This window comes from Acinonyx jubatus, chromosome C2 (assembly GCF_027475565.1).
Source record: "Acinonyx jubatus isolate Ajub_Pintada_27869175 chromosome C2, VMU_Ajub_asm_v1.0, whole genome shotgun sequence".
NCBI lineage: Eukaryota > Metazoa > Chordata > Mammalia > Carnivora > Felidae > Acinonyx > Acinonyx jubatus.
In genome coordinates this window covers 156,038,407-156,055,988 of record NC_069384.1, presented here as the reverse complement: position 1 = coordinate 156,055,988, position 17,582 = coordinate 156,038,407, and the positions used below count along the sequence as shown (strand labels likewise).

Sequence of the window (17,582 nt, the reverse complement as noted above, 5' to 3'; positions counted from 1 at the left end):
ATGGTCTAACTGGCTCACTCTGGGGAAGCACAGACAGGTCCCTCGAGGGAGGTTGGGGTGGGGTGGTGATACTGGATTAGTATAGGGGAGGTAGGAACTCTAGGGTGCTGGGACAGTAGCCTGAGCTGGAGGGGTTCACTTCAGGGGCCTCTGCCTGGGATGTGCAGAGTCCTTGGAGGTTTCAAAGGTGAGCTGACTCCAGATGCAGCCCTGGTCCCTCTTACTTCACCGATCCATTTCTCAATGCCCACCACTCCCTCATGAGCTCAGGGGGGCTGCCTGGAGGCAGAGGTCTTTAAGAAATGAAGGAGGAAGTAGGGCTTGGGGAGATCTGTCCCTGAAGACAGATGTGGCTTCCGATGTAAGCCAGGCCATCAGTTTCTTGTAATTTCTTATTATGATGTTCTAGGAGTTGTGAAACTATTAATAACTGAATAAGGAAAACAATAATCTGATTAATGTATTATTTATTATATTATTGTTAACAATCAGTTCTGAGACAAAGTCCAATTCAAAACATATTACTGAGGATTCTATATTAGTTGATTTTAGAAATGGCATGATCCAAAGCTACTTTTCAATAAATTTTCTTACATAACCTTTAAGGAAGGAATTGTTCACCCCCATCATTTGGCTCTGGAAAATCCTTATAGGCAACATTTTTACATTAGAAAAACAAATTCAGTATACTTGTTACTGAAGGTTCACAGGGATGATATGCACAAACTATAAAAATTACACATCAGTATTTCTTTTGAACACACATTTGAATTTAAACAGTTTAAACAATCGGTGTTTTAGATGAATTTGAAACATACTTCAAGAATGGTTAACAGCTCCTTCCCTTTCTGATGCACTGTGAAAAAAACTTCCTTTCTTATTTCTTCAGCCAGCAGTAGGAGCCATGAAAATGGTGTCCCAAATTAGATTCACTTTATCCTCCTGAGAAACAAGCTGGAGAGGTTTTGGATCTGGCGAAATACATTATCCGAAGGGAAAGGACTGCAGAGAGAGAAGCCCCGCGTCTCCAGAGTGGGCCCGCCATGGCCCTTAGGTCTGGGCCATGCTGCGACCTCAGGGAGGCCACACAACCTCGCACACGGGCGGCTCAGAGGGACTTCATGCCGGATGCGAAACACTGGTAGGAACAGGAAGCCCGGGGTTGAGGAGGTGACAAATCCTGGATGGCCTGAACCATTTTACACTTGATTCTACTTGCTGGAACTCTGCGGGACACCAGCAAGGGTTTTTCCAGATAGTTTGTCCATGAGAAACCAGAGTCCCCTCACTGATTCAAAGACATTTACTGTCTGTTGTGTCATGCTACCAACAGTTGTGATAGATTAATGGGTAGGAAAACCCACGGGTTTAAACCCAAGTTTTCTGTCACTAAGATGTTTCTAACGAACTGGTATCAGACTGCTTATGCCCATGTCAATACCATACATACATCCAGTTGCTTTTTTTCCTTCTACTCTTTCTTTCAGGAAAAATTCGGTTATCTAATTTTTGCCATCCATCGGTCTTCTGTTTTGGACAGCAACTGTCCCGTACTGGCTGCAAAATACGCATTTGTATTGACCCATGAGATGTAACTACAAAGTTGCATGTTGAATGAGTTCCATCGCTCCGGAGCTACGCTGAATGAGACCTGATTACACTTACGCACGCTCACTCATATAAAAATATATATCCTCAACTTCGTAGAACCCCTCATTTATATACCGCAAAATATGTTCCTTGATGCTGACATCTTTTTACCCAATCTTGCCAATCAGCTAACAAATGCCATAAGACTGGGAGATAAAACCTTTTAAAGCAAGTTTTGTAGCAGAAATTAATTTTTAAAAAAGGTCTACTTTTAGAGCAGCAGTTAGAAATTTTGTCCTTGTAATATGTAAATAATACTGTTATATTAAATTGTGGATTTAAATAAGTTTAATGGTTTCTTGTCTCTTCAAAAAATAATACCGATTTCTGTGTTACTTAACGGCTTCTCCATCCTTCCAGTTCCAAGGAATACAAACGTCTCCATCTTGCATGACAGAATAAAAATGTGAAATGCAGAGATGCATCCCTCGTAGGTAAGGCAGCGACTGTTCTAGAAGTCTCTTACAACAATCCACCATTTGTATACTAGAAACGCTGGGCTCCTTATAAAACTTTCCCAGAGAAAATTTCTTCGTTGAAGCCTCTATCAATTCATTTTCAATAACCTTTAACCTGTCATATTGAAAATAAACGTAATATTGCCACAAGCTATCACCAAATAAAATAACATAAAATGTAGATACAATTTTATATATTGGGGCTCTAACTTTCCACTCTCAACATTGAAAATGGTGTTGCCCGCAAGGGGCGAATTACATGCTCAGAACACATGCCAATTGTTGTCGTGCATGTATCTCTAAAAGTATTTGTTAAATCTTTTTTAGCAGCAATGGGTAAAAATAATTAATACATAGTTTAAAAAGTTCTAATCCTGCCTCACTGAGCAGCTGTTAGTGACCAAAGAAGGCAGAAAGCAGAGTGTAAAAGCCATAGTTTTAGGAACCACCTGCTCTCTGACCCTTGGGCAGTAATGACTTCTGGAAATTCCCAAATACCCAAGCTGGCCCCCTGAGGAGGAAGGGCTCACTCCACTCACTTCCAAACCCATCAGCTCCCTTTCTGCTCCCTCCCCTTCGCCTGCAAGCAACAATGCCTCTTCCATCAAGGGCTTGCGTAAAGGCCTGCAAAGTAGACAACTCCCGGCAGAACTTGGTGTCTTAAGTACATTATCCCACAGGTGGTCAATGTTTACAGATATGTTTTAATGTTTATTTACTTATTTGAGAGAGAGAGAGAGAGAGAGAGAGAGAGGGAGAAAGCATGAGTCAGGGAGGAGCAGAGAGAAAGGGAGATACAGAATTTGAAGCAGGCTCCAAGCTCCAAGCTCCAAGCTGTCAGCACAGGACCCCATGCAGGGTTCAAACCCATGAACTGTGAGATCAGGACCTGAGCCAAAGTCAGACACTTAACCGACTGAGCCACCCAGGCGCCCCAGTGAACATTCTTTTAAATGGTTGTTTCTTCTATATGTCAGTATCGAAATTATTTAAACATTCTTCTATCATTGTACATTTCCATGGTTTCCAGTTTGTCTAAGTGACATTAAAATTTATAGTATGTGATATAGGGTAGGAGGAAACGTGAGTGAGGACAGTCTGTCTGGGGACAGCTGGCTTACCGCTAGGCCCAGGTTACCCTGGGTCACGACCGCCCTATGTAAGAGCTGTGCACAGGTTATTCCCAGCCTCCAAACACAGCAGGGGTTCCACAGACAGTGCCTGCACTCTCCCTGGCAGCCAGGAGGTGCAGCCAGGCGGTGTGACGAGGCAGTCTTGAGAAGGCCACGTGGAGTCTACTTGGGACCCAGGTACTAGCTTATTAGCAGAGTGGTTTTAAACCGCTGGCAGGCTCCTGCAGAGCTATTCCGAGGTTCCCTGTAGGGATGGGGGCCCCTAGTTCCCTTCCTCTTCAGACAGAAAACCAGCGAGTTTTTACCTTTTTTATAATTTGAATTTCCACTCAGAAATCCACTTTATAGAGATATGCAGCTAAAAGGTGAAAACCACGGTCTAGGAGCACACTTCATCTGAGGGAAGCCAGTAGTCTTAACCACCCCCTGGTGATTACAAGGAGGGCAACCTTGATAGGGTGGGGAAAAAGAGCAAAGGAGAAGAGAAGGCAGAGTGGAGGGGACCTCTGGGCCCAGAGTCAGAGGTCCGCAGAAGGATGAAAGCAATGATTATGAGGGGAGGTATACTGGGACCAGCAACAAAGTGGCTTCCTCTCCACGGGTGGTGAAGCAGGGACGAAGGCTCCAGGGCCAGGGCCAGAGCAAGGCTCAGGCAACATGCAAGTTAATGGATTCAGTCCGTTATCTTCCCGAAGGCCTCCTGTGTGCCAGGCGCTGATGCTGGCACTGGAGGGAATAAGAGACAAAAGTCCCTGCCCTTGTGGTACTCACATTCTGTCTGGGTGGGCACAGGCACTGAATAAATAAGGAAAAGAGCTTGTCAGAGGCCGATGGTGGTGAGTTCGAGGGAGCAAGGCAGACCAGGGCATGTGGAGGGGGTGCTGCAGGGGAGGGGGCTGGTTCCGCTAACCGCCAGGGAAAACCTCACCCAGAAAGAAGGTAGATGCGAGCTGAGACCCAGAGGGAGGTGAAGGGCAAACCGGGAGGACACTGGGAAGAGGCGCTCCAGGCAGGTGCCAGGGGAAAACAGAAGGGCCACGCGGCTGGGGCAAAGTGAGCGAGGGATGAGTGGAGGGGGTCCTGGCCTGTAGGCCACTGACGAGCCCCGACTGGGCTTCTCTCAGAGTAACTCACTCTGGCTGCTCTGATGAGCCACGGTATTGACCCGACTCACTGGTAGGATGGAACTTCCAAAAGCTAACCCATGTGAACTGCATTTCTTTTTATCTGACTTCCTCAAAATCTAGTAGCAATACACTGAGCCTATTAAGTGGCCGTTGAGAAGACAGAAGCAGCAGCGACAGTGTAGCCAACAAAATTGTCAGCCCTGACGATGACAGGCTGGCCAGGACTGCTCCCGAGGGTTCGAGCTGACTCACAACTGAGAAAATCACATCACAAACACGGAGGCTGAGCACCCAGTCAGGAAGTAGGGTGTTTGTGCCATTGGATCCCGCCAACGCAGTTGTCACCAACCCCACAAGCCAAACAAAGACGCAGCTCCTTCACTTAGTTTTTATATGCAAATGACCCCGTTATTTCTTGTCAGAGGGATGACTTCCGTGGCCCTCCTCCACTGCCACCCTCGATCTCTTCTGAATGAGCAACTGGAAGGCACGGAGGGGTGAGCGGGTGGCAGGACAGGAAAACCTGGAACCAATGCCCCAATGGTCCACGGCTCAACGGTCACCGCTACCTTCTGGGTGCCAGTCTCCGTCCTCCTTGCTGCCTCCTCGGACACGTGCAGCCGCCTTCTCTGGGCCTCCGTGGCCTTCGGGGAGCAGTAGCCCTGGTGCTTCTCACTCAGCCCCACCCTGGCCCAGCTACCCAGCGCTCGCACCTCCCACCAGAAACACATTCCAGGACGGCAGGGACCCGGCCTCCATCTTTCTATCGATGGCACCTTTCAGTCATTGCAAATGACAGCTGAATGAATGAATGAATGAATGACTTCTCAGTATCCAAACCTCCTCTGCCAACATCTTTAGAAAAACAACCCTGTTTTGAGTGTAATATCCTCCTTTCTTCATAGTAGAAACATTATTAAGCAGTATCCACTGGCCACAAAACAGGAAACTGTTGGCTAAGATTCCTTCAAAGATACAAACGACACAGATACAGGACCGCTTATGAACTGCAACAATTTTTTACTTCTAATCTCTTCTCCTTTACTTAAATTCAGACGAAGCTTGCTTTGCACCAGTAGGTCTCAAAGTTTTAAACAGAAAACATGCCTGTCATCTTTCTTTCTGATACTCTTATCTTCGTTCTGCTCTTGAGTTGACTTTTATATTAACAAGTCTTGATCCTCAAATTGAGGCACGTGGTGGTAATGTAATTTAGACTCTTATATCAGGAAACACCATATGCAATTCTTGGCAGAATAAGGTGGGGGATAAGTAAACATGGACTATGCACCAATGAATCAATTTTCTTAGTGTAATACAGTTTTTATGTCCCATATTTATGAATTCTGAATATTCAAATTTTTATTTATTTATTATTATTATTTTTTAATGTTTATGGTTGAGTGAGAGAGAGCACGAGCAGGGAAGGGACAGAGAGAGAGAGAGAGAGAGAGAGAGAGAGAGAGAGAGAGAGGATCCAAAGCAGGCCCTGTGCTGACAACAGAGAACCCAACACAGGGCTCGAACTCATGGACCGTGAGATCATGACCTGAGTCAAAGTCAGACGCCTAACGACTGAGCCACCCAGGTGCCCCTGAATGTTTAATAGACTGACTGGTAGGAAGTTACAGAGGGTTCATAGCACTCACTCTTCTTTCCTCTTCATGTTGTCTCTTGCCTGTTGGGCTTTGGTTAGAATAAACCACTGGAGCTTTGTTGGATCACAGAGGCTTGGGATGTTAAAGTGCCCGAGTTCATGCAAGCTTGGAGCATATCTGTCACTGTAATGAAATATACATAAAAGGAAAAGTCACTGAGATCTCTCATCCCCCACTCTGCCCCCAAAGAAAACATGTTATTAGTCTGATTAGTGAGAAGGGAATTTTTCAAGAAAATCCATTTTAAAAGTATAGCAAAATTACATTTTAACTTTTGCTGTCCCCAAAGAGACACTTTCAGGATAACCGCATTCTTCCTCACTGTATGGCCACCCTCACCTGTAAATGGAGGCAGTAGCCCACTAGACGGTGAGGTGTGCTTTTAAACAGCAAGCACAGGCTGTGAAAACAATGTGTGCACAACAAACACGGGCTGATTCAAATTGGTCTAATGCTATAAAGTTTTCCACAGGATTGACTTTGCCTTGAAGTGGCAATGTATTTCAAAAATGTTCTAGAGGTTCAATCCTTCAATCCTCTCATGTTGGCTTTTTTAATGTGTAAAGAGTGCTGCTAACAGGAGTGACATTCTTTTCTTTAGTTCCTAAGAATCACACAGTGAAACACAAAACAATTTAATCTACCTACACACACACACATCTAAGTGAAAGAATAAAAATAATTCTTATTTTAGATATTTACCTGTTAAGGATCATTTTTAAACCACGTAGACTTCGAGGGTGAAAGGGTATTCTATTTTTCAACAGCCGATTATAGAACACATCAAGAAGAGAGTAATACTCTTCAAGTGTCAATACTGGCTGCAACTCTTCGATATAAACCACTTGTATGCCACCTAGAAGATAGCTTATTTGGTCTTCTAAAAGCATCAGCCTCCTCCGAAGGTCAAAATAACTTGGTAATCTTTCAAAAAGCTACAGTATTTAAAAAAATGAAAGAAATACTTAGTTTAATAACATAAAACTAAGTAAACATAAAACATAAAACAATGTTAGGATTCCAATTAGTGGTATTGAGAAATTTTAACAACAAGATTGTTTTTCTAGAAGGAAAGCTCAAATAAGTACTATGACTTAATGTAGGGCTGGAAATATTAATATTCAAAACAACCCACTGTAAATCTTAGGAATTTTTAGATAGGACTGAAGAGATTGCAGAAAAAAAAGAAATACGTTCCAAATAAAAATAAGTCCTAAGTACTAACATTTAAATAATCAGGTAAGTGGGGCACCCGGGTGGCTCAGTTGGTTAAGCGTCCGACTTTGACTCAGGTCATGATCTTGCGGCTCCAGACGCGAGTTCGAGCCCCACGTCGAGCTCTGTGCTGACAGCTCAGAGCCTGGAGCCTGCTTTCCGATTCTGTCTGTCTGTCTGTCTGTCTGTCTGTCTCTCTCTCTCTCTCTCTGCCCCTCCCCCACTCGTGCTCTGTATGCCTCTCGCAAAAACAAACAAACATTTAAAAAAAATTTTTAAAAAATCAGGTAAGAATCTCAAATTAGTTTAGAATGATTATATGGTCTAATAAAGAAGGGTCTGGGAAATAAAGTACATGTAGTTCCCTCCAAGTATATTTCTTGAGAATTTACTTTTAATTCCAACAAAACTCAATTACATGCAATAAATATCACTGAGCACCTACCATGTACTTAAGCACCAAACTGTGTGTACAGATTATAAAAGGTGGGCCCTGCTTTTCAGCTGGGGTGCAAGGAAACAAAACAAGAACCAGGATTCTTTGTACTAAGTGCCATGTAAACGTGAGTGGACACAGGGAGAGGTTCAAGCAAAGGTTTCTAAGGAAGTCTAATGTGACCAGTCTGAAAACCTGAGAAGACAACCAGGATTTAGCAAGAGTTAGATACGTGTGGAAGTGTTTTGGGGGTAGAAAGAAGAACATGTGTAAAGATGGAAGCATGGCAAGGGGCAGCACATCCCAAATTCTGGAGTCTGGTGTAGTTGCAGTGTGGCACGTGTGTGGAAAGGAAAAGGCTGAAGCCGCGGGAGCGGCTGGACTGGGGAAGGCCCTGGGATGCTGCACTGAGGACTCAGACTTGACGTAAAGAGCTGGGGACGTACAACTCGCAGAGGAGTCGAAAGGCATCAACAACTCTGCGATGGTAAAAGCAATAGCGGTACACAAGTTATTTGTAATGTATTTCCAACACTTTGTGAAAATAATTTCCCTACCCACTTTTTCCATTTTTTTCCTCTTAGAGTTAGCTATGTATGAATGGTAGCTACCTTTAAAAAACTTTTTATTTTCACAGAACATCTTTCATACAGTTTCCCCAACGGTAACATCTAACAAAACTACAGTATACTATCACAACTGAGAAACTGACATTGAAAACAATCCACTGACCTTCTTCAGACTTTATCAGTTTTACTTACACTCGGGTGTGGGTATGGGGGGCGGGGCGGTGTATGTGTGTATATGTAACTGTATCCCATGTGTAGACTGACGTGCCATGACCACAGTCAAGATACAGAACAGTTCCACTCTATGGATCCTGCATGCCTACCAATGCACTAGCCACGGACCACGGCGGGGAGAGTCCCTCACTCTCCAACCCCTGGGAACCACTAATCTGTTCTTTCTACAATTTTATTTTAAGACCATTATGTACATGGAATCACACAGTATGTAGTCTTTTGATACTGACTTTTTTCACTCAGCACAATGTCCTTTTGTGCCAATCCACCCAAGTTGTGGCTGGTATCAGTAGTTCATTCCCTCTTTTTGTTGGGTAATATTCTGTTGTACGCATGTGTCACAATTTAAACATTCACACACTGAAGGACATTAGAGTTTTTCTAGTTGTTGGCTATTATGAACATTTATCTACAGGTTTTATGGGAACATAATTTTTCACTTCTCTAGTACAAATGCCCAAGGGTGCGACTGCTGGGTCATATGGTCACACTTGTTTAGTTGTGTACCATCACACTCTTTCCCAGACTGTCTGTAGCACTCTATACCCCCACCAGTGACCAGTGCCAGAATTTGGTGGTATCATTACTTTTCATCTTGGCCATTCAAAAAAAATTGCCATCTGTAGGTCACCTTCTGTGACAAACCTGTTCATGTCTTTTATTTTTGTTTTTGGATTGTTTGAGGTTTTTTTTGACTGTTGAGTTTCAGAGTTCTTTATACATTAGGTACACAGACTTTGTCAGAGGCGTGGTTTGCAAATATTTTCTACCAAATATTTGAATAGCCACTTCACAAAAGCAAGTACGCGGATGGTAAATAAGCACATGAAAAGATGCTCAACATGATGGGTCATTAGGGAAACACAAATGAAACCCACATGCGATAGAACCATACTCGTGGTAGAACGGCTAAAACTAAAGACAACCATTGCAAATTTTAGCAGTTTCTTAAAAGGTAAAATGCCCTAACATGTGTTCCAACTATTCACGGACAAATGTTCCTAGCAGCTTTATTTCCAACAGCCCAAACTAACACAGCTCAATGTCCATCAGTAGGTAAATGGATAAACAGACTGGGGTAGATTTAGATGATCAGATACTAACTACATGGCAATAAAAAGGAATAAATTCTTGATACATGCAACAGCATGGATGAATATGAAAAAAATTATGTTGACTGAAAGAAAACAGGACCTGCCCCCCCTGCCAAAAAAGAGAAGTATATACTTTGTGATTCCACTTATAGAAAACTCTAGTAATATAAACTGATCTACAGTGACAGCATGCCAGAGGTTGTTTGTGGAGAGGGTGGTGGGATGGAGGAGAGGGCTTACAAGTGGACACGAGCACACTTTTGTGGGTGATGGATACGTTCACTATCTTGTTGTGGTAATGGCTATTTATACAGGTTAAATCTCATCAAATTATATACCATCTGTGCAATTTATTGTATGTCAATTATAGCGCAGTAAATCTGTTAACACCAAAACAATAGAATGCAAGCCTTTTAGGCGGTGCCTCAGAAAGACTACAAAATTTCCAAATAAAAACTGACTTAAAAATCAGGACCCTAAGTATTTTAACTACATGATAGTAAACACCTAATCTGAAAACAGCCGAAACTATGATTCAAGTTGTTTTTTAGTTCATTGACGTAACAACATAGTTTGAGACAAGCGTATGTCTATGACAAATCAGAGATTCTTTTGTTTTTAAACTCTTTCTTACTTTTGTCCAGTGATGATGGACATCCATTGTTCCTAGCATCACATGGCCCACTGCACTCATCCCGGAGCGGTCTGTAAATATTATTGTACATCCTGATGATAAAAACACAAACCCTTTGGTCACTGTCCAGAGATGCTTCATTCACCACTGTGCAAATAATTACTTAAACTTAGCATACAAATTCAGGATTAAATTAGGTAGAAGCTTAAAGGCTAATTTTATGTTGCTGTTTTATTCAAAGGAACACATTTAAAAATTCAGCTGTGATATGGTCACATCTGTAAGGATTTTTAACACTTAGTTTTCCTCCACAAGTTGCAGATGTGTATAGCAGCTGTGTGATATTTGAAAAGAAAATGGAAATTGTTTACCTTTTGCATTTTTAAGTGTTTCCAAGTTCTGCTGTGCTAGGCGGCCTAAACTGTGAAGCTGGCTACAGCGATGGGCGATGCCCCAGCCCCTCTGCCACCTAGGACACCAGAGCACAAAGGCACGTTAGCAGCAGGCATCCCTGAGGGAAGAGCCGTGCATTCACCCCAGCTGCTTAATTCCTGTGAAAGACAGAGAATTAATTCCTGCGAATGCTTTTTTCAAGTAGTCGTGTTTTCCAACTAGCTCATTATTTTATGAAACAACCAAATGGAAAATGAATGGTTGGCCAGAGGGTAAAAATATTACTACTATGTTCAGGTACCCAAAGATTTAAAACAAGCAAATACAGGGGCATCTGAGTGGCTCAGTTGGTTGAATGTCTGACTCTTGATTTTGGTTCAGGTCACAGTCCCAGGGTCATGGGATAGAGCTCCAAGTCTAGGTCTACACTGAGTGTGGAGCCTACTTAAGATTCTCTCTCTCTGCCCCTCCCCATTCACCCTCTCTCTCTCTTTAAAATAAAATAAAACAAACAAACAAACAAATAAAGCAAGCAAATACACTATGCTGTTTCTATTTTAAAATGAGGGAATGAGGGGCCCCTGGGTGGCTCAGTTGGTTAAGCATCGGACTTTTGATTTCAGCACAGGTCATGGGTCATTCTTGCTCTCAAAATAAAGTTAAAAAAAGAAAAAAAAAAAGAAAAAGAAGAGAATGAAATAGGAAACACTTAAAAAAAATCTTTTCCATCTCCACATCACTCAAAGATGATGATTTTGTTTTAGATTTAAGTTTTGTTTTTTTTTTTTAATTTATTTATTTGAGAGAGAGAGAGCAAGAGAGCAGATGGGAGAGATGGAGAGACAGAATCCTAGGCAGGCTCCTTACAGTCAGTGCAGAGCACAATGTGGGGCTCGAACTCATGCTCCATGATATCATGACCTAAGCCAAATTCGGACACTTAACTGACTGAGCCACCTGGGGGCCTCTGGATTTAAGTTCTAATTAGGAATTCCAGTTAGGTTTATCAGATTCTTTTTATCTTATTCTGGACTAAGTGATTTTTATGACATGTGATCTACTTATTTTATAAATGAACACTAAATCTTAGTGACAAGATGGAACCTGATGTTCACATGATGTTACAGAGGCACTGGTGTGCAAATGTAATATGTAAATATATTATTATTATATAATAATATATATTATATGGCACTGATCTTTAGCAGTGTCTGAACACCCACCCACCTGTGAATTCTAATTCCGTGGCTTACTAGCTCTGTGACCTTGAACAAGTTGCTTCTGTCCTTACTAAGCTTTCCTTTCTATACATGCAAAGTGGGATCACCTCCTCCAGCACAGCATAAATCATGGGGAGAATATATGTGAAGGAGTAAGACTGTCAAAACACGTGCTCAAAAAACTTAGGTTCCTTCTTCACCCTATCACTGATTCTGATGAAAGTCATTTCTGTTAAGATTAAACCAATTTTCAAAAATTTTCCTTTAGCCCACAGTTGAAGAAGATATCATTTCAAATAAAATTAACACTGTGATAGAGCTACTAAATACAGTTCCTATTAACAAAGGGTCTTTCACACAGGCTGAATAGTTAGAAACATCATTGGTTGCAATGTCTCCATCTTTTGGAGGTTTGGGTAATTTTCTAATAGTGGAAAGCCATCATGCCCATGGTCCTCAAATGTTTCGGTCTCAGAACGCTTTTGCACTCTGAAAAATGGAGAACCCCCAAGAGCTTTTGTTTATGTGGCTTATATTTATTGACATTTACCATGGTAAAAATCAAAGCTGAGAAATTTCTACACCATATTGTAACATAATGCTTGTTTCTTTTTATGTTTAAGAAATCCTTTAAAAAAAATCCTTTTATTTTCCTAATCCCAGTCTCTTTGATAGATCATTTAGAATTTGCACTAGAAAAAGTTACTTTTATGTACAGGAATTTATTTTACAAACTTTTAAAAGGGATCTTGTTATTTGGTTGGAGCTAGAAAAGTCCGTGCTACTAGATTGTGGAATTGGAAGAATGCCCTATAAACAAAGCAGGGCCTAAAAATATTGACCTGATGATCAAAGAGCAGCTATCAGCACAAAACCCAACACCCCACATACCCCAAGTCCACATGTTTTCCTTGAAATCTGAATTCTCTTATAAAACTATGATTTGAAAAAAACCCCCAAAACCCACTATGATTTGAACATACAAGAACAGAACATATACGTCTTATCAATACCGGGCAGGCACAAAGAAAAGGTGCTATTATGGTACCCAAAGAGTCATTTCAGTTCAAAAGAAGAAAAAGCATCCTGTTAATGAGGGTTGAAAACAACAAAGCAGGTTACAAGAAACAGTAATAGCAATGTCCAAGCTTCACACTGCACAAGTTTTTTTTTTTTTAATATGAAATTTATTGTCAAATTGGTTTCCATATGACACCCAGCGCTCATCCCAACAGGTGCCCTCCTCAATACCCCTCACCCACCCTCCCCTCCCTCCCACCCCCCCATCAACCCTCAGTTTGTTCTCAGTTTTTAGGAGTCTCTTATGTTTCACAACAGTTTCTCAGAGTTCTCCTAATGGGGAGTCCTCCCTGGTGGGGAGTCCACCAGGCCCTGCCCTTTCTCTTCCTTACCATTTTAAACAGCTGTTAAATCTGTTTTTATAATAAACACCTACATGTATCTTTATGTACCTTGCAATTTCCAGGTTAATGAAAGCTTCTTTAAAAAGTCATGTTGGGGCGCCTGGGTGGCTCAGTCAGTCAGACTCTTGATTTCAGTTCAGGTCACAATCTCATGATCGTGAGATTGAGCCCCACATTGGTCTCTGGGCTGGGCATGGAGTCTGCATAAGATTCTCTTTGTCTCTCTCGCTCTCCCTCGGCCCCTCCCTTGCTAGTGTGTGCTCTCTGTCTCAAAAAAATTATATATACATTAAAAAAAGGTCATGTTATAAAACATGGAACCAAGAATACAGCACCCATTTTCTCTCTCCCTTAATTTTAAACTTGGATACTGATCTCACATGATGGAGGAATACTTATTTTGTATATATTATGTGCATATGGAATAGATATTTTTCTTATAAACATTACTTTAAAAAATTAAACTGCTATGCTAAAAATGTCAGTATCTAAACTTTAGTTCAGTATCTAATGTCAGTATCTAAACTTTAGTTCACTGTTTTCAGCAAGAAATTGATCATTTTCTTACACAGATGAACATTTGACAATTTCTGAAAAAGATGACTGAAGATTATTTAGTAATCAGAATAATTAAATTAAAGATGCAAATATCTAACTGCTGGAAAGCTTGACCAATAGATAGCACCTGCTTACTCCCATCTCCAAATTAGGCTCTGCCTTTGTTACCTGATGTCCGAGAGCTGCAACTGATTAGACAGGTCATCTTTTAGACGATCTAGTTCTTTTCTAAGTGGCAAACTGTTCTTCAACTTTCTAACTGCACTTTTCCCATTGTTATCTAACCAGGATCTGGAAAGAAAAAACAGACATACACACTTTGTAATACTGACTATAATGCAAGTATTTCTAGTACTAAAAGATATAAGCACTACCGTGAAGTAGCCCCAGTATTAAACTGAGTTTCCAACCAAGACTTTACCAAATTATAAGCAAAACACCAGGTGGGGAAGAGTTGAGCACAGCCCACAGTAGCAGAGTGGATGGGGCATGTGGTAAGGTTGAAGGAAAGGAGGTGGCAGTGAGCCCCAGGGGAGTAAATAGACAGGTATTTTTGGAGACTCTGGGGTAAAAACAAAAACAAAAACTGGACTGGTAAGGTCTGGCCACTGTGGGCCTTGGATAGAGCTATGGGGGAGTAAACACTGAGAGCTCAGGGAATTAATGATGAAGATTAAACTAAGGAAGGAGTTGGAGTCTACCCAGCTAGAACCCACAAAGTGATCTTTGCAAGTTCCTTCAGCCACGGGCATTGCCTTCTCAATGTCACCAGCACCATTAGCTGTGCCTTCTGAGTCTGACTCTTTCACCTTATTGGTTTGCCCATCTGCTCTGGTTAGAAGTGTAGCTCTGCCCTCTCACATGGACATGGCTGAGTGACGGGCTAGTGCAGCCTACTGAAAGGCGTAGCACATGTGACTGATTCTGAAGTATCCTGACGTTTGAAATCTTTATCCCATCTCTAGAAATCTAGCAACAGGTTTAGCATAATTAAAATTTAATTTTTTTACATACAAAGGAAGTTATCGAAACTAGAGTAGGATTTAAGAGGTGCTGGCAGAAGAGACATTTTAAAATGATCAAAGTTGATAATCTTGAAACCAATAAAATCTTTCTGCATTTATCCAATGCCTGATACTGTGCTGTGCTGAGATATAAGGAAGATAAAGTCGCTGTGTAAAGGAAGACACACTTACTAAAGAATACAGAGATAAAAAATTAGGATAGATGAGCCTTTGTGAGAACAGAGGAAGAATGAATTCTGTCTGTAAGAGTCTGTGGAACAGGTGATATGTGACCTGGAACCTGAGAGACGTGTCAGATGTTTCCAGGCAGATTACTGTCAGGGGAAGGGCAAGCCAATCATGCTAGTGCGCTGGGAACCGTGAGGTGAATCAATGTGCCCAGATCATATAATGCCCCGAGGGAGGCAAGTATGAGATGAGACTAGGGAGGAAGGTGGGAGGACTTGCACATTGGGAGAAGGAATTGGGACTTTATCCTCTAAGTAAAGGTATTCAACTTTTAATTAATTTTTAATTCACTAACTCTGTATAGTAATTAATAACTCTTCCTACTCCCTTTTTAAGAATATTGGTAAAAATTTTGTCATCGTGCATAATGGGATAAATAAGAAAATAAAAAATATCTTATTTTACCTCACTATTATAAGCTATTGCATTATAAATTTTCAAGATTTTCCTCATTTATTAATGTTATTCAACTTATTTTAAATCATATAAGAGAAAGCATGATTTGTTGACAAATGAATCATCAAAGAGCATGCCATATTTGGTTGGAGACAAAATGTCTTAAAATGTAGGCTGAAATATAATCTTATGACTATATGCTCGTGACCTGACTTTTGGAATTCTTACATTTAGTGTATAAAAATCAGCTGGTCTAGTTTAACAGTTTTTGTGTTTTGTTTCTAAACACTGAGATAGAAATGAAGCTTCTAAACACAGTATTTACTACATACATATAGATAAAGATACATGTTTCCTAGCCTCAGCCATGAGGGGTTTGGGAGCTACGGAGCACATCTATCCGCCCCAGACCTCAGATTCTACAAACCATTCCTTACTAAAAAGAACGAGAGCTTCCTGGCAAAGTGGCTGAATCACACATTGGGGCATGGACAGTCCAGATGAGCCTGGAACGACTTAATGAATCAGAAAGCAAAACTTCCCAAGGAACGATAGGGACATAGGAGCCAGCTTGAAGGGATGATGAAATTAGAAAATTGTTATATGGATGCCATCATTTAATATGTGATTTAGGCAAGAATCATCAATGAAGATTAGGGCTAAGGGGTAAGAATGCGGTGAGTAAAAGGATATCTAAATAGCTGTATCTCTTCAAAAGCAAGTAACCGAAAGGAAAACTTTACTATGGAAAAACAGAGGTAATCATCTTACTCATTTTTTTTTTTTCTTTAGTGCACTGGTTGGACCCTCTAAGACATGTAAGTTATAAAGGGGGACAGCAGTCTTATTGCTGGCCAGCTTGTTTCTCCTCTCATCTGCTTTCTATTTTTCAAAAATTCCCCCAAACATGTCTCTTACTGACATTCCTTTGCTTTCTCTCACCAACCTCCATGAACTTTCATAAATTCCTAAGGATCTGCAGGCTACCAAAGAGAAATGCTTCTCTGGATAATGCATGAGTTATTAAGGGGAATGACAGGATAAAATTGAATATGTAGGTTAGGGGGAATACAGAATCTAGGATGCAGGGAAGAGAAACCAACAGCACCAGATCCTTTAGGAAGTTACAATCTAGGAGAAAGTAGCAACGCAGATTTCCATTAAGTATTTTTGAATGATCTTTTTCTCCCCTAAGTAAGAACTATGAAAACAAACTGGAATAAGTCAAGAGCTACATTTACTTTAAAACTTGTCTGGACATACCCTCCCCCTAACTTCTGTCCTATGACTGGCCAGTGTACTTTTTCAGTATCTCTTTTTGAGAGATACAGTCTGTAGAATAATTTCTGTAAGAGTTTCATTTCCTCCATTACCTTATTACCTCATGAGGGAAAGATAAGTCATCCCTTACCTAATGTTGTTTTAAATTCAAACTTCAGATTTCAATTTCATCTCAGGAGATCACTAGACAACCTACATTTTCACTATGCAAATTAAACCATAAGGCAAAGAGAAAAGTGTATCTTCTTGTCCGATATGGAGACACATGGTTATCCTGACTGTCCATATTCTAGTACTAAGAGACAGAATTCTATGTTATTCTCTGGATCGATTTAAAAAGGACATTAAGGGTACCTGGTGGCTCAGTCAGTTATATATCCGAGTCTTAATTTAGGCTCAGTACATAATCTCGTGGTTTGGGAGTTCAAGCCCTGCCTGCTCCCCCACTGACGGTGCAGCGCCCACCTGGGATATTTCTCTCTCTCTCTCTCCCCCCCTTCCCCCCCTTTATCTGCCCCTCCCCTGCTCATGAGCTCGCTCTCAAAATAAAAAAATACATTTAAAAAGTGTTAAAAAACCAAAAAGGACAATTAATGCCTGAATTTGCCATAAAAATAATTTAAATTCTTAATTTTACAATCATAGTCATTTGTAAAATTTGAACACTTGATTTTTAATGGGGAAAAGTCCATTCAAATTATTATTGAGATTAAAGAGCCATCTTATATTTATTCTATAATAAAATACAGTTAAACCATACTTTAAAATTTTTGTAAACATTTATTTTTGAGAGAGAGAGTGTGTGTGGGGGGAGGGAGGGTGGGAGACGCACAGAGAGAGGGAGACACA

The 17,582-nt window shown here is 41.0% G+C and overlaps 1 protein-coding gene across 6 annotated transcripts in view; it reads right to left on the bottom strand.

Moving 5' to 3' along the window:
• Window positions 1–450: 450 nt before the first annotated feature.
• TCAIM (T cell activation inhibitor, mitochondrial) overlaps window positions 451–17,582 on the bottom strand; it is a 75,499-nt gene continuing 58,367 nt past the window's right edge. For all 6 annotated transcript variants that reach the window (XM_027040507.2, XM_027040506.2, XM_027040508.2 and 3 more), the window contains 6 exons: window positions 13,972–14,094; window positions 10,580–10,677; window positions 10,209–10,300; window positions 6,729–6,961; window positions 6,018–6,149; window positions 451–2,223 (listed from right to left, as the gene is read on the bottom strand). In XM_027040507.2, coding sequence (XP_026896308.1) covers window positions 1,983–2,223; window positions 6,018–6,149; window positions 6,729–6,961; window positions 10,209–10,300; window positions 10,580–10,677; window positions 13,972–14,094 — 919 coding nt within the window. In that variant the 3' untranslated portion in view covers window positions 451–1,982. The remainder of the gene's footprint in view (window positions 2,224–6,017; window positions 6,150–6,728; window positions 6,962–10,208; window positions 10,301–10,579; window positions 10,678–13,971; window positions 14,095–17,582) is intronic.